Consider the following 27851-nt stretch of genomic DNA (forward strand, 5'->3'; position numbering starts at 1 on the left):
TGAAGCTTAAAGAATTGGTGGACTTCCCCTTTAATTAATTCCAGCGCAGGAGGTAGGACTTTACTAGCCAATCCTTGCGAGAATCCTAGGAGGCGAGGTAGAATCGGCCAATCACGGAGCAGAAGGCGAGGTACTACCGGCCAATCCCAGCACAGGAGGCGGGGTTTGTCCGAATACGGGTGGAGAAAAAAAAAAAACAGGGCTGCCTCTTTCTCGTCTCAGTGTCGCCACCTGGTGTTAAACTGCAGGTACCGCGGTGCTCCCTCCTACAGAAACAACATCGGTCCGGAAAACTGAAAACTACTAACACCTGGTTTGATGGCAGATTTTTAGCCCTTATCAGCCTCGGATATTCATATATGGACTGACAGCGTACTCACTGTAAGGAGGAATAAAGCTGATCGGTGAGCTTCGTCCATACAGTTATTATTTTATGCGTTTGAGTCCTGCATGTTTGGATTTAGGGGAACCTTTCGCCCACTTTACTGAGTTTGGGCTCCAGTTTAGTTTAGTGACGAGGCTAAAGTTGGCTTCCTAGTCGAATTTCCCGTTCCACCTTAAATGGTGCAGCAGTTGCGTTCTGGCGCCTGGTGCGCCAGAATGTAACTGCGGCACCACTTAAGGTGGAACGGGAAGTTAGAATAAGAAGCTAACTGACTCTCCAGCTGACCAACTGCTAGCTTTTGTTAGCTAACGTTTCAGTGGCTTTTAACTAGAATGAGCCCTCCTCCCAGAAAACTTTAATTTCTTTGTGCTACAATAAACACAGTTATACGAAAAACGGATTTTGAGTTTAACTGAGTCGCTTGTAAAGTTGTATTTGCTCATGAACAGGCCAGGCCGCGCAAGCTAACTTAGCCTTTAGCTAGCCACCTAGGTTAGCTAGCTTGCTATCAGATCACAGCTAGCGCCCCATGTTGCTGGTCTAACGTTAGGTAGCTAATAAAACTTAAAAATGTAACATCTTTATGTACTTGTAATGTTATTTTGTCTTCATACCGGTCCAAATGATCTGAGGGCGAGGCGCACTTTGGTTCTCTGTTAGGTTAACTCGCTTCGTAAGTTAGAAGTTAATCTAGCTAACTTAGCTTAGCTAGCTAATGTTGCTAGCTAACCAGCTGGAGCTGGTTCTTCAAATATTGTACGTTTTGATAACTTATTGAAACTTAAACTAGTCAGATAATTTACTTTGAATAACAAAAAGGCCATAAAAAGGAGCTAATAACAGTTTTGTATCAGTGATAGTCTTGCTGGTAGACTCGTTTGGCGTGCCACTGCAAACGCTTCCCACAAACTGTTTATTTGTTGTTATTTACTTGTAAACATGGATTTCTGTGCCAGTGGCCGCTAAAAACGCCTGGTTTTACTTGTGTAGGGTAAACTAACTATTTACAGCGGTTACATTTATTATATCTCAGGACCAGAAAAAGAAGAGAAAAGTGAAAGTTACTCGTGGGGAGGTTTGGCTTTGAAACTGCAACCCATTATTACCGTTGGGATTTTATTTAGTACGGAGCTCCTGAGGTGACATGGTGATTATTTTTTAATAAGACGTGGCCACAAATTAGTATAGTTAGCCAACGAGTTAGTATGTTGAGCCTACAAAGTAATAGCGTTATACAGAGGCCACACGTTCAGTCAATAAATATAATAGTTCTTCAAAAAAGCTCGTAGCCTCGATATAGTAACTCGTGGTCAAGGCTTATTTAAAAATAAATCACCATGTCATCTTAGGGGCTCCATCATTTAGCTATGCATCTGTGTTGCCTTTGATTGTACTGACATTTGGTACCAGATTCAGTGAGACCACTAAAGCTAACACCTTATCTGTAACTAAAGCTGTTGTAATTAAGCAGAACACCCACAGAAATGTGGGGCAGCTTTCGCAAATGAAAGTCAAGTTTTAGTGGGTTGTTAACTGTGTGTGTTGGTGCTTTGAGACGGAAATGAAATTTGGGAAATATGACTAAAACCTGCCCTGAGAGTCTGTATCATAAAGGGGAATTCCACTGATTTTTCCAGTTTCTGCACAGTTGAACATTAAAGATGTAAGCAGAGTCATTCACAGTGGTTTGGTGTGAAATGCTCCATTCTAGAGAAACTAGGTGGAGTTGTTGTGACTATTTTATCATTTATCAGCAATACATGTAAAAACCCAAGAGACACGTGTAGGTTCACTGCTGGTTTTGAATGGTAAATAAATAATCTCTTATTTTGGTTGTAGACATGGTGACCCCTGGTTCCCATCACCACCACTGTGCAGAAATCATAGCGAGTTTTCTTCAGTGCACAATTTCACATCAAACCACTCTGAATGTCTTGGTTTACATCTCATTTTTATGCAGAAATGTTGAAAAATTGGTGGAAAGGCGCGTAGGTGTTTAAACTGAGAATTGTTGCCATTTGGTCGTTCATTTTAACTATTATCTGCCCCAGCTGGTTAAAGGGTTAGGTGATGTTCCTGCTCATCAAGAGTGACGCCAATTCGACAGAATGCCATTGTGTTTCACTGCAGATCTGAGGCTCTATTCTACTGATAAAGCTCTGCAAATAAGTGATGAAACATCTTCTATAACCCCATTTCAGAAAAAGTTGGGACGCTGTGCAAAATGTAAATAAAAAAACAAAATGCAATCATATGCAAATAATTTAAACCCTATGTTTAATTGAAAATAGTATAAAGACAATATATCAAATGTTAAAACTGAGAAATTTGATTGTTTATTGAAAAATATCTGCCTGATTTGAATTTGATGCCAACAACACGTTCCAAAAAAGTTGTGATGGAGGCAACAAAAGGCTGGTAAATTTATGTAATGCCGAAAAAAACACCTGGTGGTTAATTGGCAACAGGTCAGTAACATGATTTAGTATAAAAAAAAAACATCCCAGAGAGGCTGAGTCTTTCAGAAGTAAAGATTTGAGGAAATAGTGCAACAATTCAAAAATAACATTTCTTAACATAAAATAGCAAAGAACTTTTTCATCATCTACAGTAGATAATAACATTAAAAGATTCAGAGAATCTGGAGAAATCTCTGTATGCAAGGGACAAGGCCAAAAAACAGTATTTGCTGGCCATGATCTTTGGGCTCTCAGACGGCACTGCTTTAAAAACAGACATGATTCTGTAGAGGAAATCACTGCATGGGCTCAGAAACACTTCTTAAACCACTGTCTGTGAAAACAGTTCATCACCGCATCCACAAATGCAAGTTAAATCTCTAAAACGCGAAGAAGAAACCCCATATAAACAGAATCCAGAAACGCCACCTCCTTCTCTGGGCCTGAGCTCATTTAAAATGGACTGAGGGGAAGTGGAAAAGTGTCCTGTGGTCTGATGAATCAACATTAGAATTTCTTTTTGGAAATCATGGACGTCTTTTTCAGAGAAGGCCTTGTTTATTTCAGGAGGACAATGCCAAACCACATTCTGCATGTATTGAACAGCATTGCTCCGTACCAAAAGAGTCCGCTAAAGTAGGCCTGACATCAGTTTAAAACATTTGGAGGGTTATGAAATGAAAAATACGGCATGAGCCCTAAAACTGTTGAGCAGCTGAAATCCTATATCAAACAAGAATGTGAAAACATTTCACTTGCTAAACTACAGCAGTTATTCTCCTCGGTTCCCAAACACTTACAGAGTGCTGTTAAAAGAAGAGGTGATGAAACACAGTGGTAAACATGACCCTGTTGCAACTTTTTTTTGTTCCACATTTTATTATTTGTATTGTATTCTATTTACTGTGCTAAAACACCATTGAACCTACACGTTTTTTGAGCTTTTATACATAATTTTGATGCTGGGAAAATAGCAAGGAAAATATTATTGCTTTCGGAACAAAAGTTCGTATAACCTTCGTATAACTAGTAACTTCAGAGGAGTAGAAAAACACTCTTAACTTTCAGTGTAAGGTAATGTAAAGATCATTTAAGTCTGTCCAGTCATCAAGAAATGTTTATTTAATGTAAAGGGAAGCTGGTGTTTTCAAATTATGTAAATAAATAAAAAAATGGAGATGGAAGGTTCAGCTCTAACAGTGATGATGTGTTGTTTTTGGGGACTGTTTACCCACATGCACTTCTCCACCATGAATGGCATTAAAACATTATAGAGTTTATGCCACAACCTTCTCAATACTGCTGTGTAATGATGTTGGCCGATGGCTGAGACGTATTTATGACCATTTCTTGTAGTAACTTTCTGCTTTAAACTCTTCAGGCGACCACTTTGAACAATTCTTACTCGAACGTTTCTCTAGAGCAAAGCATTTCACATCACACCGGTTAAGGATTTATTTATGCAGAAGTTTTAATCAGTGCAGTTCCGCTTGAACAAATTCAAATAGACATGTTTCTGTGTTTTCCGACACTGTTTGGCATATAGTTATCCAAAAAAATGAGCAAAAGTACACTGTCTAGCTAATAACAGTACCAGTATCCATCGTGAAGTCTGAATTTTTACCTGTACTGTTAATTGATGGAGATAATGTAATACAGTAAGCATCAAGTAAGAAGTTTGAATGGGACAAAAGTAAGAGGACAATGATAAACAGCAATTTGAAACTCAAATTAAGTTTCATAGCCAGCTGCTTAACTCTTAATTTCTACATTTTTCTCTCTGCAGGTGGAGATGGCGTTATGGATCCAGGCTCAGCAGTTAAAGGGGGATGCGCTGCATCAAATGCAGGCCCTGTATGGCCAACATTTCCCCATAGAGGTGCGACACTACCTGGCACAGTGGATCGAGTCTCAGCCATGGTAAGAGTGTGCATGTTTTAGGTAGGAAGCAGAGTTTTACCAAGCCTGAAATTTTGATCCAGACTCGAATACAGCTAGGAAGCAAGACAGCCAGTCAGCCAGTTTGGTCCATTTATGCTTGCACTTTGTTCTTTTGCATACAAAGAACGATAAAGAGCAGTTAAATTGTTAATTGCAGTTGTTTAAAAGCAGATAAATTGTGAGCTGAAATTTCACAGTTGCGACAGGAATGTTTGAATCTGAATCTGACGGAAACTCAACAGAATTCTCTCTGAAACCGACCTAAACCAGCTCATTGAATAAAACCTTCTGTTTTAAACGATTGGGCTGGTTAAATGATTCTGTGGAGGGTAGCTGTGATTATATCACAGATGAATGAAGTAAAAAATAATATATGAAGTTTTAAGTAAACGTTCCCTGTTTATTCCTAAAACTCTGTCTGTACATAAAACATATTACATATAACACAAGTATATTTTTGGTCAATGAAATTTTATATGGACGTCCTTTTGGCTGCACTAAACTCTTCTCTCCTGAATCAATTCGCATTTTATTTATTTAGCATCCATTGTCTCATGAGTGCGGCCTTGGTGAACAACACAAGTAGGTGACTCTAGTATGCCAGATTGAAAACTTTTGGGTGATGAAATCAGAGGAAGAGTGAAGTAAGAGGTAAAACTAAATCATGGGAAATGCATGGTAAAATCTGTTAGAGGTTTTTGTAGGCTGGATGTGAGAACCTGAACGTGAAAACTGAACCCGACCCAAGCCCAACACGTATTTGAGAAATTATGTCTAAAGCAAAGCTGATGTTCATACAGATATTTCAAGCTTTATAGACTTCTGATGTTGTGTCGTCATTCTGTAGATGGTGTCTTGACCAAATTAGGAACCCGTATAAGATTTTCTCAATGACAGAAATGAATGATGTTTTGGAAAACTGTCGCTGTTGTGATGCTTTATGTTGTATGCTGTACATTTTTCTTCAGAGCACTTGGATCCTCTAAATTACAAGGCTGTTAAAGAGCTAAAATACGAATGTTGCTACGTGCAAACTGACACTTTTGCGCATTGATGTTGACATCATAAGACTAGCAGCCTCACCACAAGACCACACGCAAACCAGGCCCACAGTTTCAGCCTCTTCTGCGTCTTACACATTTCTCCTCACTCTCTTCACTGTGAGGAAATTCGTAAGACCTTACCTCTCGTCTTAGTAGGGCATTTAAACCTTATTCTTGCAAATCGAAAAATCTGAAAACAATATGTAAGTTTCGTTAGCATTGTTGTAATTCTGCATGTACCAAACCACAGGAACACACAACACTGTTTCCATTTCACAACAAATATTTGTCTTTGTGTAAAAGCTTTCTTTGATCCGTGGTGAAACATTTGCCTCTGTGGTAACTAGTGTTACTAATACACAGTAAGGGTGCCCACAGAGGACAAACTTAATCTCTTTGTGAACACAGTACGCTGTTTTAAGCAAAATGATAAGTTACAGAAAACCTGAAGTGGCAGATGATGGCCGACATTGGCCCATCATTTTACCGGTATTAACGTCAAAATAAACAAAAACGACAGTATTGGAAAAAAAAATTCTTTGAAAGTCTTCAGCATTAATCTACACATAAATCTGTCCTAAAAATATTACTTTGGGTGAATAAAATGCTCTCATTTCTTTACAGCTAGCTTAGGTTACTGATTTTTTTGGCCTATGCTATGTAGTATCATTCATATAGACCACTGTAGTCGTGTCATCATTTTGTAGTTGGCGCCATGCTCTTACGCCCATATTAGGAACTCTGGGTGTAAGCTCCATTTCTCTATGGCAAGAATGAATAGGGTTTTCGAAAAAGCACCTCTATCGCCCCCTGTATTAAATAAAAATGTTTATATTGCTACTGTGCACTGAATTCACGTCATTAGACTGACAGCCTACTTAAGCAGGTTTTGTCAGCGAACATTTTCATGTACAGACTGAGTGCAGATGAAAAGAAGTCAGAACAAAAGAAGCAGGTTTCCCTGCAGTTCTCTGTTCTCCATCTGATGCTCACTGGAACACGATAGACGTTTCCTTTTAGCTTGATTTGAAAAGATCTACAAACATACCTTCACTCAGGCCAATGCAGTACAGACTCAGCTTAACATCACTGCTCACCCCCTGATAAACTGACTTAGGCTATCAGAATATCCTAATTATTATTTTAATGCTGGTAACATTTTTCTGAGGACGTTTTCTATTCAAAGCCCTGTTCATTCTGGCCATAGAGAAATGGAGCTTAGACCCGAAGTTCCTAATATGGGCATAATGAGGACTACAGAATGACGCATGACTGCCGTGGTCTATTTTGACTGCTCAACAGCCTTGTAATTCTGAGCATCCAGTGACACTTGGGTGTTTTGGGGCGTTTTTATTTACTACTGGGTGTGACAGTGGGGGTTTTCCGAAACCGTGTTAATTTCTGTCATGGAAAACACCAGCTTAGGCCAGAAACACGTTTCATGCAAGCACGCAAATGACAACGCCTGGTACATACTATGCGTTTTTACAGTATTGTAGCTAAAACACTCTGTACTCAAGGGGGCTATAGAGGCCAAATCAGAGCCTCGGTCATTCCAACTGCCACAACAGCTAAACGTGGACAGTGGAGGAGAGGGGTGTGAGTTGCTTTACCTCATAAAGAGGTGATGATGTATAATAGTGTGTTGATACACACAAACCATTTTTGTGAGAGAATCTTCCACTACTACACGACAGCTGACAGTTTGGCCAGGCTTGGCTGTCGTTATAGCACTTATTGCTGTAATGCTCAGAATGCAACTCGCGCTTGCGTTGTATTATGAATTACGCCGTGACACATTTTACAACGCAAGGTTGTGCAGAACCGTTTCTGCATATCTCGCAGGCTGTGTTCCAAATAGCCTACTACATACTGCTCACATACTGACTGTGCCCAAAAAGTAGTAAGTAGTATGCAGTATGGGACCAACATGACTTTGTCCAGTACACCAAAGATACCCAGATGACGACCTACTCTGGCAAAATATTCCAGTACACAGGTAGAACTGTCTTTATGATGTACTGCATCCCAAAATGCAACATGGTTATTTTGGGAGGATGTAACTACTGACGTACCAACAGTATTTAATAGGCCCAGGTTCAACAGCATAAATAGCTAAGTTTTTGTTCAGCGTTGAAGGGTTGATATTTACTGAACCTCTGAATTTGCTCTGATAAGAAGCTGGTGCTGTGAGACTTGGGTAGCCGCAGTTGCTTTAGTTTCTCTGCCTTTTCCTTAATATTTGTTGTCCATGCTTTGTTTCATGTATTGAATTCAGTCTTTTGAAATGTGAGGCACACTTTGGCTCTTGATGAAAAAGTATTCAAATTTCCATCTCATCAAAATTGCCTGTTCTCAGTGTAAAATTTGTGCTTTACGTCTGTAGTCTTGATTAAGTTTCAGTTAATTAAGCTACAGATCTAGTTAGAGAAGAAAAGCTCTTAAACTTTAGCTAACTTTGTTACCGCAATGCGAGGCATTCCACTGTGATTTTACAGTGCTGCTACCACCATCAAGTGAAAGGAAAATCTGAGACGTCCTGCTCAGAAGGTGGCAGGTCACTTATAACACACTCTAAAACAGAATCCAGAACCCAATGTAAATCTCTCTGTGGGCAGCACTTTGGGCACCCCTACTATACTACTATGATGAGCAGCATTTTGTACATAGCATATCGCTGCTGTCAGAAGAAAACCTTGTATCTTGTTTTTCTGTTTTTGACATAATTTGTAAATGCCTGTTGCCCTTTACATTGTATGTAAATTTCATGAAGAATGGCCCAAAATGGCGTGGAAAGAAGTCTGGTTCCATTGACTTACATTAAAAGTAAAGTCGGTTTTTTCCTTCTCCTGTAAAGTTACCATTTTAGAGATACGAGGTTTTCTTCCGACAACCGTGATATACTAGTGCAGTATGTAGTATAGTGGTATGCTATTTCGAGTACTCCCAAAGTGCTTGTTTCTGGCCTTAGACACGAGTTTCCTTATAGGGCCTTGATGCTAACTACAGAATTACGCATGACTTCAGAGGTCTATTAGGCATGTGCCAATACAGATTTTTTTTTCAACCAATCGCAGTAACTTTCACACTTGTTCCAATAACTGATAAATGTGATCATAGTTTCCCATTTAAAACTGAATAATGTAAAGATAATGTTTAGAATATTTGAGTGCTGACTAGTGCGAAGAGAAACAGCCTTGTTGAATAAGCTTGTGTGTTTGTTGTCCCCAGGGATGCGATAGACGTGGAAAAACAGCAGGAGGAGTTTAAAGCCAAGCGTTTGTTGGAAAGCCTGATTCAGGAACTGCAGAGAAAGGCTGAACACCAGATGGGGGAAGATGGCTTCTTGTTGAAAATAAAACTGGGCCATTACGCATCACAGTTAAAGGTAACCCCCTCCTCATTCCACTTGGAGGAGGTTCTAATCCATATGTTTTTTTTGTAATAGGATCCAGAAGTCTTAGACCACATTGAGAATCTAGGATGTTTTTCATTTAAACTTGGAATTGCTCAGCAGTATTTTAGATTTTAGACCAAATTAAAGTCAACAAAGTTTATGACAAGTAAAATAAGGCAAAATATTCAAGATTATGCATTGTTTTTAGATCTCTTTTCAAATTTAAGCAGTTTTGTGTCAATGACCACAGTGAAGGGTAATTCCATTGATGTTATTATTTTTTTTAAATGCATAATTGAATCGTTATGATATAACAAAGTCATTTAGAGTGCTTTGATGTAGTAAAACTTAGCCACTCTGCTTTCTATACAGCGGTGGTGATAGGAACCAGATGTCTACAATGCAAACATAGCCCTTTTATGTGCTGTACAAAACCAGTGAACCTACACATTTCTTTTTTTTTTCATGTGCACTGTTTGTATTTGTTTTAATTACAATAGAATAGTGGTAAATCAGAAAGAGAAGTTTTCTTTGCCCAGCAGAATCATTAAGTTACTCTACACTGGACCATTTCACATCACACCACTCTGAATGATTTAGTTTACATTGTATCCATTGAATCATGTAGTTTTTTTTAAAAAATCAGGTTAAAGATGTGGGTTTTTTGTTTGTTTGTTTTTGTGTTTGTTTTTTGTTTCTTCCATTGAAGCTTGATCCTCAGGTAGATTTGATCTACTCATCTGAGGCTTTTGCACAAACTTGTGCATTCCATGACAGCTTGAGTGCACAGTCATTAAATCAGTAGTGGGACAAACCAGACACTGAGACATTTTGAAATTTATGTGAATTTATTATTTTGCCCAAATTAAAATTTAACCATAAAATACTCCTCAAAAATGATGTCTTATTTTCAGTCCACTGTTGCTTCTCTAGTCATGTTTCTTGTGTAGTGAGATAGAATTGATCATTTACACCTTTAGTGTTAATGTAATCTGCCCATTTTTGGTAAGTTGATATATTTACTGATTTGCTTGTTTGTTTGTTTGTCTTGTGTTTTTGTAGAGTGCATATGACCCTTGTCCAATGGAGCTTGTGCGCTGCATCAAACACATCCTCTACACAGAGCAAAGGCTGGTACAAGAGGCATCAAATGTAAGTAATGCACATAAACCTGATTCCTTTTTTTTACTACATTGTGCTCTATTTGCATCCTTGTCTGGTTTTGCGACCTTATCAACATTATCCACAACCTGTAGCAGTAAGCTGTCTAAATTTTTACATTGCGGAAACACTCACCAGTGGCTTCACTTTCAAAGCTGAGAGAATGGAGTAGCTGTCTTGCATGTTGGAACACTTGAAATGTGAAAAAAAGCGCATAAAAGTCCATAAAAATGACAAACAAGGCTAGGCAAGCCGGTTTCTGCCATTCCACCATCAGCGACAGAGCGATTATCAGTGCCATCGGCATTTCATTCATGTTGGGTCCAAAAGATAGAGGTTATCCTTGCTACTAGAACTCTTCCTTTTGTCTCTGCAACTGTCTCTGCTACACTGCTTGCTAGTTATTGTTAGCTAGATTAAAATGTGACTAGCTAATCACAGAACACACATTCATAATTAAATGATACAACAGTCAAAATATATCAGCTAAAAGAATGGCAAAAAATATTTATTGTAGCATTAATTGATAGCCTAACATATTTACCTAATTGGATTAGCTTTATTGATTTCAGTGTACTTGAATTGTGTGTTGTGCAGCTGTATTATCTGCAAGAATATAAATATAGAATCAGACTTGGGCTTAAAGTATTACTTCAGCAGGAATACTACAGTAATACTTTTTTAGCCTAGTCTCTTTCAGCTGCATCTGTAGTTTGCGGTCAGTTACGACAGTAATTTTGATTCAGAACACAAAAGATCAGGAAGATCTGAGGCACTTGGACTAAAAGCTAGCAGGAAGATGCAGAAAAATATGTCAAAGTTATTGTCCATGGTAATTAACTGTATACGACAGATGCATCAAATAGACAGTAGGTAGGAGATAGCATTCGTTTAAAAGGCTTTAATTGGGATCAGGGCAAAAACACTTGATTGAGACGTGTGTAGTCAGGTATAAATTAATGCCCATAGTTGTATTGGATGCTCTTTGCCTGATTTTCTCTCTCTGATTGGCAGGTGAGCAGTCCGGGGGTGGGGCTGACGGATGGCACGCCTCAGAAATACCAGCAAATTAACCAAGCGTTCGAGGAGCTGAGAGTGATGACTCAGGACACAGAGAATGACCTGAGAAAACTGCAACACAGCCAGGAATATTTCATTATTCAATACCAGGAAAGCCTGAGAATACAGGGTAAACACACATACGTGTTATATATGAGGAGGTTCATTCCAAAATGCTGTACATCCGTTTGTAGCCATTTTGGATAAAAGGTGTTTTTGAAAACAAATGACACCTGACATATAATGGAACAACATTTTTATTTCTTTAATAAAGGTTGTGTTAAACGTAATATAGCATTGATATTGCTTGTATGTGTAAAGCCCACTCCCAACAATGTACAGCATGAAGAAATTTATTTGGATGATAATATTTAAAACTGTAAAGCAATTAGATTAACTGATACTTCTAGCTCTTTTAGCTCATGAATCCAAGTGTGTCTGTGTATATTGTGTGTTTTATTTATTGGGCCGTGGCTAAAAGAACAACCCTTTATCAGGCTAAATGCTAGCTAGTCACCAGCAGCGTGCAGTAGAAGATTGTGAACAAAAGAAACTGTTTACACAACGTGGAAAACAGTGATTTGTGGTGAACTATTTGCATGTCAGCAAAACCAACCAGACTCTCTGCAACAGTCAAAAGTATTGGGCTAGCTCCCGAGTGGCGCAACCGTCTAAGTGTTGGCCCTATCATCAGGAGATCGCGAGTTCGAACCCTGGTGATGCTACAGCCATCCGTAGCCGGGAGTCCGAGAGAGCACAATTGGCCTCGCTCTCCCTGGGTGGGTAGGATGGCCCCTCCTTCTCCCCCCATCACTCAGCGCGATGCTAGTCAGCGCAGGCGTCTGTTAGCTGACGTAACAGATCTGGCAGTTGGCGCTTTCCTCCGAGCGCGTTCGGCTGTCCAATGACGTTGCGTGAGCGGCAGCTCGAAAATAAGCCGTGGTTGGCTTCACAGGTCTCGGAGGAAGCCTGTGTTAGCCTTCACCCTCCTAGCGTTGATAGCATCGTGTGATTGGGGGAGTCCTAACTAGCGGGTGGAATTGGAGACGACTAAATTGGGGAAAAAAATCGGGTAAAAATTTAAAAGTATTGGGCTGTGAAGACTCCATTTCTAGCTTTAATCTGAAGCTGTAATATCAGTTTTAACACCAGAGAACTGCTCTGCTTTGCTATGCAGATCGCTCAAATATAAATGACAGCAAACAGGCTAGCAGGTTGTCCAGTAGTACATTAATTTAAGAGTTTTTTTTGCTTTAATGACAGCGTGCACTCAATCTGTTATGAACACAGTGAAAAGCCTTTGATTAATAGATCAAATCCACGTGAGAGTCGTCTTCACGTGCTTCAAAAGGACGAAAGATTTACCTTTTTGTTCAAAACATTTACATTTTAGTAGAGATCTAGAAAAAGTGCAGAATATTTACGATTTACTTTACATTGTGTTTGTCTTAACTGTTCTTTATCTTGAAAAAGTTCAGAATTATACCAATTTTTTGTTTCTAATTTTAATTTTGTTTTTAATTTTAATAAAAAATCCTAGATCTTGGACTTTACAGACCACACTGTATCACATCCATCCATTTAGATGTTTACTTAATGTATTATGTGCTTTTCCACACTAACACTTGCAGTTCATTATGCTAATAAGGATGTTTAATTTTTGACCCCCCCCCCTCTCTTTCTGTCTCTCTCGCTCTCTCTCTCTCTCTCTCTCTCTCTCTTGCTCTCTTGCTCTCTCTCTCTCTCTCTCTCTCTCTCTCTCTCTCTCTCTCTCTCTCTTGCTCTCTCTCTTGCGCTCTCTCTCTCTCTCTCTCTCTCTCTTGCTCTCTCTCTCTCTCTCGCGCGCTCTCTCTCTCTCACTTGCGCTCTCTCTCTCTCTCTCTCTCTCTCTCTCTCTCTCTCTCTCTCTCTCTCTCTCTCTCGCGCGCGCTCTCTCTCTCTGTAGCTCAGCTGAGTAGTTTGGCGAGTTTGACACCGGCAGAAAGAGTGCAGAGAGAGACGAGCCTGCAAAGTCGGAAAGCTACCCTAGAGGCGTGGCTAACACGAGAGGCTAACACACTGCAGAAGTACAGACAGGTAACACACAGCCCTAGAAAATAAATATCGTGTCTGTATCAGCCGATACTTGACAGTCTCTTTTCCGTTAGAGGCAAATGGTTCCTATGTTCTGAAATACTGGAGAAAAACTACACACGACAAACGGTTCTGCAGCCCTGAGCACTGTTAGCTAACTATGCTGAGAAAATTATGCTGAGCACAGTTCTGTGGTGAACCGTGTCCGTGTGGAAATGCCACTGGAACACTTGGTGCCCAATGCTCAGAACCGTTCGGCACTGCAGTAGAATAGAGGCCAAGGTTTCAGTATCAGTATCGGTACCGGTGTCAGAAAAGAAAATATGGTTAGTTCAGTCTCTGGAGATTCTTTCTGTATGTTTCTGTCTATAGGACCTAGCGGAGAAACAGCAGAGGACACTGGCATTGTTGAGGAAACAGCAGACGGTGATCGTGGATGATGAACTGATTCAGTGGAAGAGACGGCAGCAGCTAGCTGGAAATGGAGGACCTCCAGAAGGGTCGCTGGACATCCTTCAGTCCTGGTAAACACACACACATGAATAACGAATAACACTGAACTGAATTCAATTTAATTTCACTTTTTTCTGCCGTTTTATTTACTCCACATGCAGATCAGATCAGCCAAGACATGTTTGGTGTACAGTTTTTGCTTCTTTAGTTTTAAACTGGAGCTATGGGGCTAAAATGTACTCAAACCACAGATCTTCATTAAGGTCACATAGACTTGTCCATATGGTTTGGAACACAGTATGACTTACTGTAAACTATAAAAATGAACAAAACTTTTTTTGTTTTTTTTTTAATGCCTGGTATTCTTGACGTTATCGTAGACATTCGTTGTGTATATTTATAGAAACTGTATCTCTTCATCTGTAACTTCATCATTCTGGATGTATTGTTTGAAACTTGTGTTGTAGGGGGCAACCATCATTTTTTATATATTTATCTACAACCAAATTGGCTGATTTTTACCCAATTTGCTCCCCAATTTAGTCTCCAATTCCACCAGGACTCCCCCTATCACACGATATTGCCAACGCTAGGAGGGCGAAGGCTACGCAGGCTTCCTCCGAGACCTGCGAAACCAGCTGCCGCTTCTTTTCAATTCTTTCGACAGCCGAACGCGCTCGGAGGAAAGCGCCAACATCTGTTACATCAGCTAACCGACGCCTGCGCTGACTAGCATCGCGTTGAGGGATGGGGGGAGATGGGGGGAGAGGGGGGGCCATCCTACCCACCCAGAGTGCAAGGCCAATTGTGCTCTCTTGGACCCCCCGGTTACGGATGGCTGTAGCATCACCAGGGATCGAACTCGCGATCTCCTGATGATAGGGCCAACACTTAGACGGTTGTGCCACCTGGGAGCCCCCAACCAAATTGGCTTTAAATAATTGAAAACATTGTAAACATTATTTTCTGAGATGTATTGCACATTAATGTCCTGATTCGTTTTTTTTTTGTGAGTATGATGGATAATCAATATTTTAATTAAATTTTAAGATAGAAGCATAGTATTCAAATTAAAAAATCATAGAGAATATGAATTTTCTAATGTGCGTTTTGAATTTGAATGTATTAACTGTAGTTGTGAGCTGATGTTTTTTTTATGAATTTTTATTGATGTACTGGAAATGTGTTTTTTAAAAATGAGAATGTTCTACTTTTTTTAATTATAATTTTTTTTTGTCGTTTGATCTGTAGGTGTGAGAAGTTGGCGGACATGATCTGGCAGAACAGGCAGCAGATTCGGCGGGTTGAACACCTAACTCAGCAGCTGCCCATTCCAGGCCCTACAGAAGAGCTGCTCAAAGAGCTGAACAGCACCGTCACTGACATCATATCCGCTCTAGTCACCAGGTGAGTCCGTGTGGGCTTTAGCAAGCAACCTAACCACTGGGCATCACTAAATAGAACTAACAGAATATGTTGCAGTATTGCGCCTTCATATGTATATTCAAAAGTGGTGCTCAAGTTGCTTGAAACCCCCCCCCCTTATTAAATGTTATTATTGATTGTAGATTTATGTATTGATTTTTAAGGTTGATCGGAAGGTTGAAGGTTGAGGCTAATGGTTGATCGGTTCATCAATAATATCCCTAATATATGTACTTACTTACTCTCTCCACAGCACGTTCATTATAGAAAAGCAGCCTCCACAGGTGTTGAAGACACAGACCAAGTTTGCAGCAACGGTACGTTTGTTGGTGGGAGGGAAATTGAACGTCCACATGAACCCGCCACAGGTGAAGGCTACCATCATCAATGAGCAGCAGGCCAAAGCTCTGCTGAAGAATGAGAACACCCGGAAGTGAGTCAAACTCAAGCACACAATGTGATATGAAGTGTGAAATGTCATGATATGATATGTACAGTCATTTTTATATCTGGATACAATACATACATCCACAAATATATTTGATACGGAATTCGAAAAGAAATGTTAACATGACTTTAGCATTTTATTTTTTTATAATCCTTTTTTTTTTTCTTTGGAAATTCCCAAAGTGTATTATTTTTTGTCTTTTAGACTGTTGGCACAAACTGGCACAAATCATTTTCTCAGAAGATAATAAAAACAAAAGTGCAATATCTATATAAAAATTAAACCAAAAAATGTCAACTATAATATTACATCTCAATTTTAAATCGACTGTTTCGCCCATTTAGCATCGGCACATAGCAGCTGCTTGAATCCTGTGTGGAGAAGTAGCTGCTGAGACTGTTTTCTCTGTGAGGCTGAAGTTGGGCTCCTATTTGCCGGCTTCTTAGAGTAATTTTCTGGCCCACCTTAAATGAAGCAGCAGAAACATGTAACTGTTGCTCCGTATATGGTAAATGCGGATAATTACGTGGCTAAATTTTGCTTTGTGTTTTCACTCCGGCAACTGACACATTTTGGTAATGTCTTCATAAATTAGCATATTTGAGGTATGCTGGTCGCTTTATTCATCAGATTTCTTTGTGAGCATAATGCTAACCCATCAATGGTAAACCCTGTGTAGTATTAGCATCAAGCGAACAAATTTTTTTCCCCGCTCTACCTTAAACGTGGACAATTAAAGCTTGTAACAGACATTTTCTGACCTACAGTTTGGCTGTAATCTTGCCACATGTTCACAGAATGAAGTCGAGTGCTTGTTGTCTGCAGTGATTAGCCAGTGATGTCACATAGCGCCTAAGCATTTAACCATTTCAGACCCAAATTATGTACCAGGGAATGAAAATATGATCTTGACCTTTTTTTATTCCAAAGGCAGCTGTAAATGATGATGAATCAAATGCTGTTTATAATTACTGTCTACTAGCTATTTCTGATGCCCATTATAATGCATAGTGGTTCTAAAGAGCAGCAGCATTCCAGGATTGGTATACAATAATTTTACGAGTTGGTGCAATCTGAACACAATCTGACAGTGCTTTGTTTTGCTTCATGCAGTTCATTACAAGGAATAAAGTGATGCTTTTAAACTTCACTTGTGTAATATTAACAGTTATATTTTGGACAGTCACTTTGAGACAGCTTACAAAATGTTTTGGCTCTAAAACAGTTCTGAAAAAAAATTCTTAACAAAGGTTTTGAAGTGTAAGATTTGTTCAGTTCTCGGTATCTGTGTTGTCCAGTGACAGCAGTGGAGAGATCCTCAACAATAACTGTGTGATGGAGTACCACCAAACCACAGGCACCCTCAGTGCACACTTCAGGAACATGGTGAGTAATGTAAATAACACTAACTGACACACTTTGTATTCTCTTTGTTTGATTATTCATCAATGTTAATTATAAAGTGAATTTCACAGCTTTTAGACATAATAGATATTCATCAAAAATAACAGATATAGTATTTTTAGTAGATACAGCATTCGAGACAGAGTCTACCCAATACACAGCTTGACTCCCTTTTTTTCTTTCTTCCTTTGTTTCACTCTCTCTAGTCTTTGAAGCGTATAAAGCGGTCAGACAGGCGTGGCGCTGAATCGGTGACTGAGGAGAAGTTTACGGTTCTATTTGAGTCTCAGTTCAGTGTGGGAGGAAATGAGCTAATGTTTCATGTGAAGGTAAAATGTTACTTTTAACAGTAACGATCACATAACATCACTATATGCTTGTTTTCATGTGTAACATGTATACACAGTGGTTTTTAATGTATTTGTTATCTTTTCTTTAATAATGCAGACGTTATCTCTGCCTGTTGTGGTCATCGTCCATGGAAGTCAGGACAACAATGCCACGGCGACAGTCCTGTGGGACAATGCTTTTTCAGAGCCGGTGAGAACACAGGACATTTTTATTTATACAACAGTTAGTTTCAGCCACGCAAGCTGAATGGTTGAGAAGCGTTCTAACGGGGCTGTTATTTTGCCATAACAGCATTTTTTTTCACAAACACTGTATCACTGCTTAGACGCCGTTGCTAAGCAACGACTTTGGCAGCTGTAGGAGACGCTCAAGCCATGTGAACGTTTTTACTTCTTACTTTGTGCACAAACAGAAAATGGATACTTTTAAGATTACATTTGACCGACAGTCAATTTGACAAGACTACACTAAATTCCCAAACTGTCATTGCCACTGAGCAGCTTTTCAGTCGCCAGCTGAGACAGAAGAACACCTAAACAAACTGGAATTAGCCAGAAATTAACCGAATACCATTCGCCAAACAAAATGGGCTGTAAGATGCTTTACAGACTGGCTGGAACAAAACAACACTAATATTGATCTAGCAAAAATTGACAACACTGAGCTAAACTTGATATTGCGGCAGTTTTATGGCTCAGTTCGTACTTCAAAAGGCGAGGCTTACAGTAGACTGTGCAGCGAATCAGCAGACTTCGTTACTCTGACGTAGCAACAAGCTGCTTGTTAAGGAACTATAATTTGGCTGAAGGAATTGCATTAAAACATATTAAATGACTCATTCACGGCCCAATTTATTTATTTCTTATTTATTTAACCATTGTATATAAGCAATAGAACACTCAAGGTCGTGTGTTATCGGGAATAACATCACAGCTGTGATGATCTACGACCAAATCACAGCCGTGATGTTATTTCGCAATAACACACTCACTCTCGTGTTCTATTGCTTAAATAATGTATGCATATATTTGCTAATGCTTATATAAATGCATATATATTAAGGGATTTATTGCAGCATAGTTCTACTGTTTTTGTATTAAATGATTACTATGCCTATCATACCGCAAAAACATTTTCAAGCGTTTGTACTTTTGCCATATTGCCACCCCTTTCGAAGGATGTCTAACTATATATAATTATAATATTTTTGGCCATAGTGCACAGACCTACTTTGATACCTTTCTGAGAATATGCTGAGCCATAAATAGCTATGAAACAGGCTCACACACTGACCATGTCTGACCATGTCTTTGAGATTCTTCAACCAGTCTACCCACAAAATAAATGACTGCCCCTTTTCACATTTTTGTATAGATTGAGGACTAACAACTACAGCTACAGGACTCCTAAGCCTAAGCAAAAAGGCAAACCAAAGAATTCAGAAGTCTGGGCAATGTGGCAAAACTAACATTATGATATGTTTATAATACAGTACATTTTCACAATACGCAATATGTGGGACAAATATGTAGTTTTTCTCCGGCTTGCAAACAAGCTGAAATGGACAGAATGCAGCAGCAAAACAGAAGTGGCACATTTGAAAAGTTAAGCAAAGAACATGGCTACAAAACTTGGATTCAGTGACCGTTGATAAGTTGCTTAAAAGAGAGCACAGATTTTGGGATGCGGAAACAATCAGAAAGTTGAGTGCAAATGATGAGCCAGCTTCGGTGCGTGAAATCAAGTGCCAGCCTACCAGCACCTAATTTACATATTATTTACAAGAAGTGCCTTAATTCATGCAGATGCCATAGATAAGGGGACATAGCAGAGATTGAACTGTCCTAAAGGTAGTTACAGCACTGTGCCACATGACACAGTGGTAAGGTAGACCTTTTTTTTCCTTAAAACGTCATGTTGTTTCTGTTGAGTGTAGCTCTAAACTGTAACCTACAATGTGTTTCTCGGCTAACAATTAGCATATATAGTTAGTATCATGACAAAAAAGCTTAAAAGCTTCAAGCTAACAACTTCATGTTGATTGTTTAAACTATGCATGTGATCTTCAAACTAGCTGCAATCCGGCCATATATGTTTGTTAACTAATGTTAATGGGCAATAAAATGTGGTAAATGTAAGTAAATAGAGTACATGTTGTTGCTGTCGTATGTGTAATATAAGGCTGCACGTTTTTCATTCAGTAAAGCCTGAAGCTCTGTTTATATAAAATGCAGTGCTGTGTTTGATGTTTTCATGGGTTATGGCTAATAACAGTCGGTTATCAGTCGAAGGAATTTGACAAAATTTGCATCCCTAATTGGTATAAATTTCTTTTCTTTTTTTTTATAATCCATGCAGTTCTTCTACAGGTACAAATGATTCCTGTGATAAACGATATGTAATAATGTACCACGATAACACATGGTCATATCACAAAAACCGTGATTTTCTTTTTGTCCGTTTGTAGGGTCGGGTCCCCTTCGTCGTTCCGGATAAGGTGACATGGCCGCAGCTGTGTGAGGCTCTGAATATGAAATATAAATCGGAGGTGCAGAGTGACCGTGGTCTTTCTGAGGAGAATTTGGTTTTCCTCGCCCAGAAAGCCTTCAGCAGCTCCAGCAACAACCCTGAGGACTACCGAAACATGACCATGAGCTGGTCCCAGTTCAACCGGGTAACTACATTAATCTCTGTGTAATATTACCTCCAAGAGGGGCCAGAACAATGTGATGTTATTGTATGAAAGTTTACGATTCTGACAAATTGGTGAAAAACGTGGCTGTTGTTGTTGTTGTTGTTGTTGTTTAAATATATATTTATATACTGGCCCCTGGTCAAATTACATGTTTTGTTGATTTTCTGAGTGCAAATAACACATACTCTTCACAGAACACATTTCTGCATAGTGTAATGCACAATTACTGTTTATTTACTGAATTTAACGTTTTGTAGAAAATGAAAACAAAATATGGCCTGTGCAAAAGTTACCGCACATTTTCTATTTCATATTTGATTTATTTTCCAATATGTTGAACCCAGCAAATACATAGAAATTTGCAGAAAAAGGCTGAATTTAAGTGTGTTCCCTGTCAAAGATGTGTTGACTTATGGACTTATTTCAGTAATTTGACTGGGGTGTTCAAACTTTTGCATAGAACTGTGTATAAAAAGTCAGTTTGATATACAGTTTGAGTAAATCGCACAAAAATGTATAAAGTATATAGCACATATACAGTATACGTTTATTTAAGAAGTTCAGTACATAAATTATAGAGCAGGCCTATAAAAATTGGAATTACACAGTGTCCAACTAACAAAGTTTTGCAAGGAAAAGAAATTCATTTATCTTCATCTACTGTACATCCTGATGTTTCACAGGAGAGTTTACCGGGTAGGAACTTTACCTTCTGGCAGTGGTTTGACGGAGTCATAGAACTCATGAAGAAACATCTCAAGGCTCACTGGAATGACGGGTAAGACTTGGACAGCAAGGATTATATTGGCCAAATGTTGCTTAACATGATTTTACACTTAAAGAATCGTTTTTCAAAGACATTTGATATCAGGAGAAAACACTGTCCCCAAAAATGAACAGTGAACTACAAAAATCAAGGCATATAGATAGAAGTCATAGAAATTCTTTTATGTAGCATTAAAGTCCTTCAGACTTTCTTTCAAAGCAGAGATCATCTTTTCAGTGGCAAGTTATGATCACACGTTAGATGGCTTCTTTATACTTTTCACTACATTCCTTTGGTATGTTTTGCTTGTAATGTTATGCATCCATTGGCACCTTTTGTCGCCACATTCCACCCCGCCTGACCTCTGTGCTCACTACTGGTGGGCTACTCTGTACATGGTTATGAAAATGAAGGAACCGTATTGAACATATCAGGGACACTACACAATCCGATATGCTGTTTTCTGCTGCTCAGAGGTTTATAATGCGCCGAAAATACAGACCTGTGCTTTTAACGCTTTCAATTTTAGAATGCATCATTGTTTAGGCTGGAAAGTTAGCTCAGTCAGTCTCACTAGCAAGTAACCTACAAGCTCTATATTATTTAAATCTTTGATTTATGGTGTTTATCTTTTGTTTCTATCTACCTTGTTCCACAACTAACATTGTGTTGACGTACCAACTGAGGATAGGTGGGTGGGAGGGAGGGAGACTGGGGGGAGAGTATTTATTTGTATCCGTGTTATCATTGTACATCTTGTTTCCTGTTTAGTATTAAAAATAAAAAAAAAGTTGCTCACAAAAATATTTAACATTCTCCCTCAAACCAAGTAAACTACATCCAATCAGAACGTCTTCCCTACAAATCTTCTAATGTTGGCTGTATGTAATCATGTTACAGGGCGATCCTGGGTTTTCTTAACAAGCAGCAGGCTCAGGACATGCTGTTATCCAAACCTAACGGCACATTCCTGCTGCGCTTCAGTGACTCTGAGATTGGAGGCATCACCATCGCATGGGTGGCTGAGAACCCCAACAAAGCAGGTACAATCTATCAGTTAAAGCTGGTGCAATCTGTTTATAATATAAAGTATGTACAGTCAGTTACAGCAGGCACAGTTTATAAATCATAGCAGATGCAGTCAATCAAACAATCAAAGCAGTTGGAGTTTTTTAACCAGTCAAAGTTAGAACAGTCAGTCAGTCAAAGCAGGCACAGTCAGTTAATCAAAGCAGCTAAAAGAATTAAAGTCAGTGTATATTCAGTCAATCAGTTGGTCATTGCAGATATAATCAATTGATGTGTCACTGATGATGTGCTTTTCATCATCATTTAACTAAAGTTTTATTCCTGTCTCTCTTAAGTTTTCTCTCTTTCTTCTTTTTTGTAGGAGAAAGAATGGTATGGAATCTGATGCCTTTCACAACTAAAGACTTCTCCATTCGCTCTCTGGCTGACCGCATCAGTGACCTGAACCACCTGCTGTTCCTTTATCCGAGCCAGCCTAAAGATGAGGTTTTCTCTCGTTACTGCACCCCTCCGAACTGTACGTTACCTGTTATACCACTGCTATTACTATACTGAAGAAAAAGGCTTTGGTCAGTTGCTGTGCCATGGTTCCTAGTCCTGGTCCTGGAGCATCCCCTAGCCTGTATACTTAGTGTTTTCTTGCTTTCAACATGCCTAATCAAACTAAGAAACATATTAACAATCCCTTCCTGAGTTGAAGTGGGTAATGCTGGAGCACAAAACAGTAAAATGTGCAGGACAAGGTAGGGCTAGGGATTAGTCAGCGACCTCACAGAATGTATCACGATAGAAGCCTCACCATACAATAATATACAGTGACAAAACACACCGGGTCTGCAGCTGTAAATTTTGTTTTAAAAACTTCACATAACAAAGTTGGGCAGAATGATAATGACATTTTTTTTGTGTAAATACTTACCTATTTTTTAAGGTATGTTTAAAATGACAAGAATAATGAGTAAATAATGTTAAGGGACCTTCTAAGAACTATGTTATTATAGGTGTGGTTCACTCTGAGGTGCTGGTCAAAGCATAGAGAGGCAGAGGAGTGAACTTTGTACACTTTTAACCACAAAGGCAGCAGCACAGGTAGTAGTCAGTATTTGGGCTCATATGCTTATGAGAAAGTCTGGGGATGTAGATCTATAGGTGAACAACAAAATGTACAACAAAACTCATAAAATTCGATACAGTTATCAATGTATCAATAAATGTATTTGAACACAGCTCTAAACCAGGGGTACTCTAGGACCAGGGTTGAGAAGCACTACTCCATGATGCTCTTCTATGCCTAAAAGTGTTGAATGATAGGGGCAACTGCACTGCAATTATATTGCTACACATTGTAGCAATGGAATGTAATATCAGTGTAACATTGATGCAGTAATGCATTGGAGAACGCTTGATGTGACATGCTTAAAGACTAGCCTGCCCTATTTTTCAGAGAATTATTTATGCTTTGAATTAAATAAATTCCCACAGAAGCCCTCGCCTGTAACTCCTTTTGGATTTTGGAGGATTCATTTGCTTATTGTAGCCTTTTGTGTTATCAGTATTGGAAAAGACCAATATTGCGATAACAACTAAACAAGCAGTATATTGTGCAGCCCTGGAGCACACTGTATAAGTTGAAAGCATGTGCTGGTGTGTCTTTTCTCATAAATTCTACTTTTAGCACATCGGGTCTTTCTGTTTCATTCCAGTTGTATAAATTAAGCTTGTTTGTTATTTTTGTCTTCAGCAAAAGCTGTAGGTGATGGCTACGTCAAACCAGAGATCAAGCAAGTGGTGAAAGTTGAGTAAGTATGCCTCTTTCTGTGACCGTGAGCAAACTACTCGTCTGTTTTGTCTGCTCGCAGGTTTGTTTTTTTTTTGGGCTGTAGATCCAACAGAGTTTTATTGAGGCTTCTGTATTGATTGTGTATTCATTACTGATGTGTTTTGCATGTATTTTTCCTCCTATTAGGTTTTCTCTACCAAATTCCGAGCAGCCTGGTGGAAATTCCAACTTCATGGACCACACCGCTTCACCGAACGTCAATCAACAAAACAACTTTGCGATCTACCCTCCCATGTAATTATTTATCAATATTTATTGGATACATTGGTAAACCTGAACTTTTCCCAAATTAAAATATGAATTCATCCTTTCTCATTTTATTAATATTCAGTTGTATGGTTATTATAGCTTTTATTCCACCACAGCCTGTCAAACTTCTCTTATTTCAACATCATACAATTGCATGCCAGCAACACCTTAGCAACCACCTGGGATACAATAGCAGTGGCCTAGTAACATTTTAGCGATCTCCTGGGATACAATAGCAATGGTCTACCAACACCGTAGCAATGGTCTTACAACACCTTCATAACCACCTGGGATACCATATCAACAGTCTAGCACCACCTTAGCAACCGTGTAACAACTTCCAAGTGACACTCTAACAACGAGCTGAAAGACAATAGCAACTGCTTGGAATTACTGTATAAACCCAATCGCCGGTGTTCTACAACTGCTTTAACTTTTGAAGTGTTATTCGTTGCCTTTGTCAAACCAAAAGTTAGTTCACAAACTTTCCCTTTTCTGGTTAGAAAGCTTTTTGAATGTGCACCAATTTAAGTTTCAAACGTTTAACTTTTTAGACTTTTTAGTACTGCATTGAAATCATTACACTCTGACTAACCATAGACTCTGTGTGTGTTTGCGTAGGAGTGACCCTATGTTGGACGCTGAAGGAGAGTTTGATTTGGAGGAAACAATGGACATGGCCAGGCAGGTGGAAGAGTTCCTGCGCCAGCCGTCTGAACCCCAGTGGAGTGGACAGCAGTCGTGACCTTAGACGTCCCATGACCTCTCAGCCCAACTACAGAGAACACCTCAAGGGGTTCCATTCCATTTTGCTTTTTTCAGTGTTTTAACAAATGTGAAAGTTTTAAGATGCTCATTAACGTTTAAAATGACTCTGCAATGTAATCGTAACTGCCTCTGCTTTTTGCATGACAATTATGTGCATCGTTTTCCTTCACTAGCCTAGCAGACCAGGGAAGGTGGAACGGTAGACGAATTACAAATCTGTTGATGTTTTCATCAAATCGTCACTTAAGCAGCACTTCAAGCAATGTTGTACTATGTTTCAGGCCAAAACTCTATAGTATCAGTACCTTAACTGATGGTATTTGTAGTAGTTAAAACGTCACCATGGAAATTACCTCAAATTGTCTGGCGTAGCTGTTTGTTATTCTAGTGTTTTTTCCTTTAGGTCAGATGATTACCAAACATGCAACCTCCTATAAGTTAACAGTGTGGAAAAAAATGTCATCACCAGATTAGTTTTAAAAGGAATCAAGAAACAGTTCACAAACTAAGCAACATTGATATTTAATACGTTTGGTAAAATCAATTCACCTGAACTGCTTATGGGTACAGTAGAGCTTTGATTTGAAACAATATATCGTTGCTTTCAAATTATCTTGACATTTTGTTTGTTCTCTTTTAGCAACAGAAATCTGTTGTATTTAATTATAGATGCCATTAGTTTACAACATTTCTTGTACGAAAACCAGGCCATATGCACCACACTATGCAACACTTTAATATTTCCAGCTGCTGTTGGATATTCCTCTATAACTCTGAGAATGTGACAAATGAAATAAAAAGGGAGTTTTTTAGTTTGCAGAGTTGCCCTAGAATTTTAACGGAATGTAAGCAGTGACTTGGTCACTATGTGCAGTGTCAAAGGGATACTAAGCTAATTTATCACATTAATAAAGCGATAATTTGGCAAGAAAATCACATTTATAAAATTATCCCCTTACTCCAAGTGTAGTTGATCAGCCAAGATGTTTACTTTTTTTGCACTGGAGCTGCGAAGCTAAAGTACCTAACAGATAGTCGAAGCTTATACCTCAAACTGCATGTCTTAATCATCAAACAGCAACCTCAAGACGTGTTGAGTTGTTAAAGGGGCATTTCACCCTATATTTAGCCTTTGACATATTATTTGTTATGTAATATTCTGTATCCCTCTGTCTCTTTGGCTTGACAGAAAATTATGATTGTGTTTTCTTTAGTGTTCTCTCACTACAATACCCAGCATGCATTGTGTAATTATATCAAACAGCAACTGCGAATCCCCATGCAGAAATACAGACGTGATACTGGTCTTCCTGGCTGTACCTTTAGCTGTCATGCTAAATCATTTCAAACAGCCCATCAAGTATTTGCCCCATGGGGCTTGTAGTTTTTCAGAAGTTCCTCCCACCTTCAAGATGCATCATCAGAAGGGGGTTTTCCTAGTTTTGAAACCACAAAACTCTAGAGAATATAGTGACTATTATAGTGACCTCTTTAGAAGGCAAATAGGCATGTGTACAACAGATGTAGCGATAGCAACATTTTTTATATCAGGCAAATTATCCCTTTAAATAAGCACAAGTAGATTTGCATATGTAGTTTCTGATACTGTATGACATACTGTGGTATAAGAATGAACAGAAGTACAGACAAAACTTGCTTCTGCTATGGCAAATTACTGCTGCTACTGTTTTAGTTATATGATGTACCAACTGCGGTATATGAGCTTGTATGTTGACTACATTAGCCTTGCAGCTCCAGTTCAAAACTAAAGAAGCAAACTTTAGACACCAAACATGTTTTGGCTGATTGACTACACTTGGTGTAAGAGGGAAAACAATGTAAATGAGATCCCTTTTTTGCATATCACCTCAATTATATGGTAATGGTATAATTTTGTGCTAGCTATCACATACTTCATCTGAAAACTATATGTTCATCATGCTCAAAACTCATAGCCTAGACAAAAACCTATTAAAAGGTTTGGCTGAAATCATAATCCTGGCCCAATCTACCCCTTTAAATCATGAATTTGAGATCCCGGTTTGTAAAACGAGCTCTAGCGTTGGCGTCTGTGCATTCTTTCATTGTTACAGGCTTTAGTTTCCTGTTTTGTCCAAAGCGACCCATCTAGTTAACTCCAGAGTAATATGGCCAAGCAACAAAAAAAGTAACACCATTGTTCTTACTTTCCCCCGTTCCACTCTTTCTCTTTCTTTTTGCCTTTCCTTCTGTGCCTTAAGACAGCTTAGGTTCGTCATACATTAGAAAAACCAAAGTCAAGCCTTGATGTCCAACAGATTAAAGCCCAAGCCTTTATTAGGATGATTCTTTAAACCAGCTTTTCCTAAAGCACATCGCCCAAGAACAGGGCTCCTAGATCCTCACTACCTCTGATCATGAGTACAATGTGATCCATGTTCGGCCCGACTGATATATATCATTCTGCCAATATTAAGGGAGCATGTTATTGGATATTTGATTAGGTGAATAAAACACCCGTATTTAGAATCAAATTGGGAGACTTGCTTATTTTTGGAGAATTCTAGTGGTTTCATATCCTCACATTAAAGCTTAGAGATTTATAAACTGACGATAAGTAATTGCTCACCTTTGCTGCAGCAGTAACAACTAAAAGGATTTGCACTGGAAATTCTCCATTGACATCATCCGATTCATGACTAGCAGAGGTGTAAATCGCCAACGTTGAAAAGACTTGATTTAAGATTATTTAGGATGTTACTCAGTGCCTCTTTCTCTCTCTCTCTCTCTCTCTCTCTCTCTCTCTCTCTGTGTATATATATATATATGTATATTTATACACACACACACACACACACACACACACACAGTCATATGCAAAGGTTTGGGTGTCCCTAGTGAAATTAAGTTTTGTTTTGTTAAAATT

At 38.9% G+C, this 27851-nt stretch overlaps 1 protein-coding gene across 1 annotated transcript; it reads left to right on the forward strand.

Annotated features, from left to right (window-relative positions):
• Positions 1-238: 238 nt before the first annotated feature.
• On the forward strand, positions 239-27742 carry stat5b (signal transducer and activator of transcription 5b). The gene is made up of 19 exons (XM_036572126.1): positions 239-404; positions 4631-4764; positions 9060-9216; positions 10288-10377; positions 11401-11575; positions 13391-13521; positions 13891-14042; positions 15223-15378; positions 15650-15829; positions 17143-17230; positions 17455-17577; positions 17696-17788; positions 20067-20273; positions 20978-21072; positions 21961-22103; positions 22451-22606; positions 23831-23888; positions 24056-24163; positions 24800-27742. Exons 2-19 carry the CDS (start codon positions 4637-4639, stop codon positions 24921-24923), a joined length of 2364 nt encoding a protein of 787 aa, XP_036428019.1. The 5' UTR covers positions 239-404; positions 4631-4636; the 3' UTR covers positions 24924-27742.
• The last annotated feature ends 109 nt before the right edge of the window (positions 27743-27851 follow it).

This window comes from Colossoma macropomum, unplaced genomic scaffold (assembly GCF_904425465.1).
Source record: "Colossoma macropomum unplaced genomic scaffold, Colossoma_macropomum, whole genome shotgun sequence".
Lineage (NCBI taxonomy): Eukaryota > Metazoa > Chordata > Actinopteri > Characiformes > Serrasalmidae > Colossoma > Colossoma macropomum.

Bases quoted from the DNA above. Each gene is read 5' to 3' on its own strand.
- stat5b (XM_036572126.1), top strand. From the start codon at position 4,637: ATGGCGTTATGGATCCAGGCTCAGCAGTTAAAGGGGGATGCGCTGCAT. The intron at 23,889-24,055 runs GTAAGTATGCCT...TCCTCCTATTAG, and splicing joins AAGCAAGTGGTGAAAGTTGA to GTTTTCTCTACCAAATTCCG. The intron at 24,164-24,799 runs GTAATTATTTAT...GTGTTTGCGTAG, and splicing joins TTTGCGATCTACCCTCCCAT to GAGTGACCCTATGTTGGACG.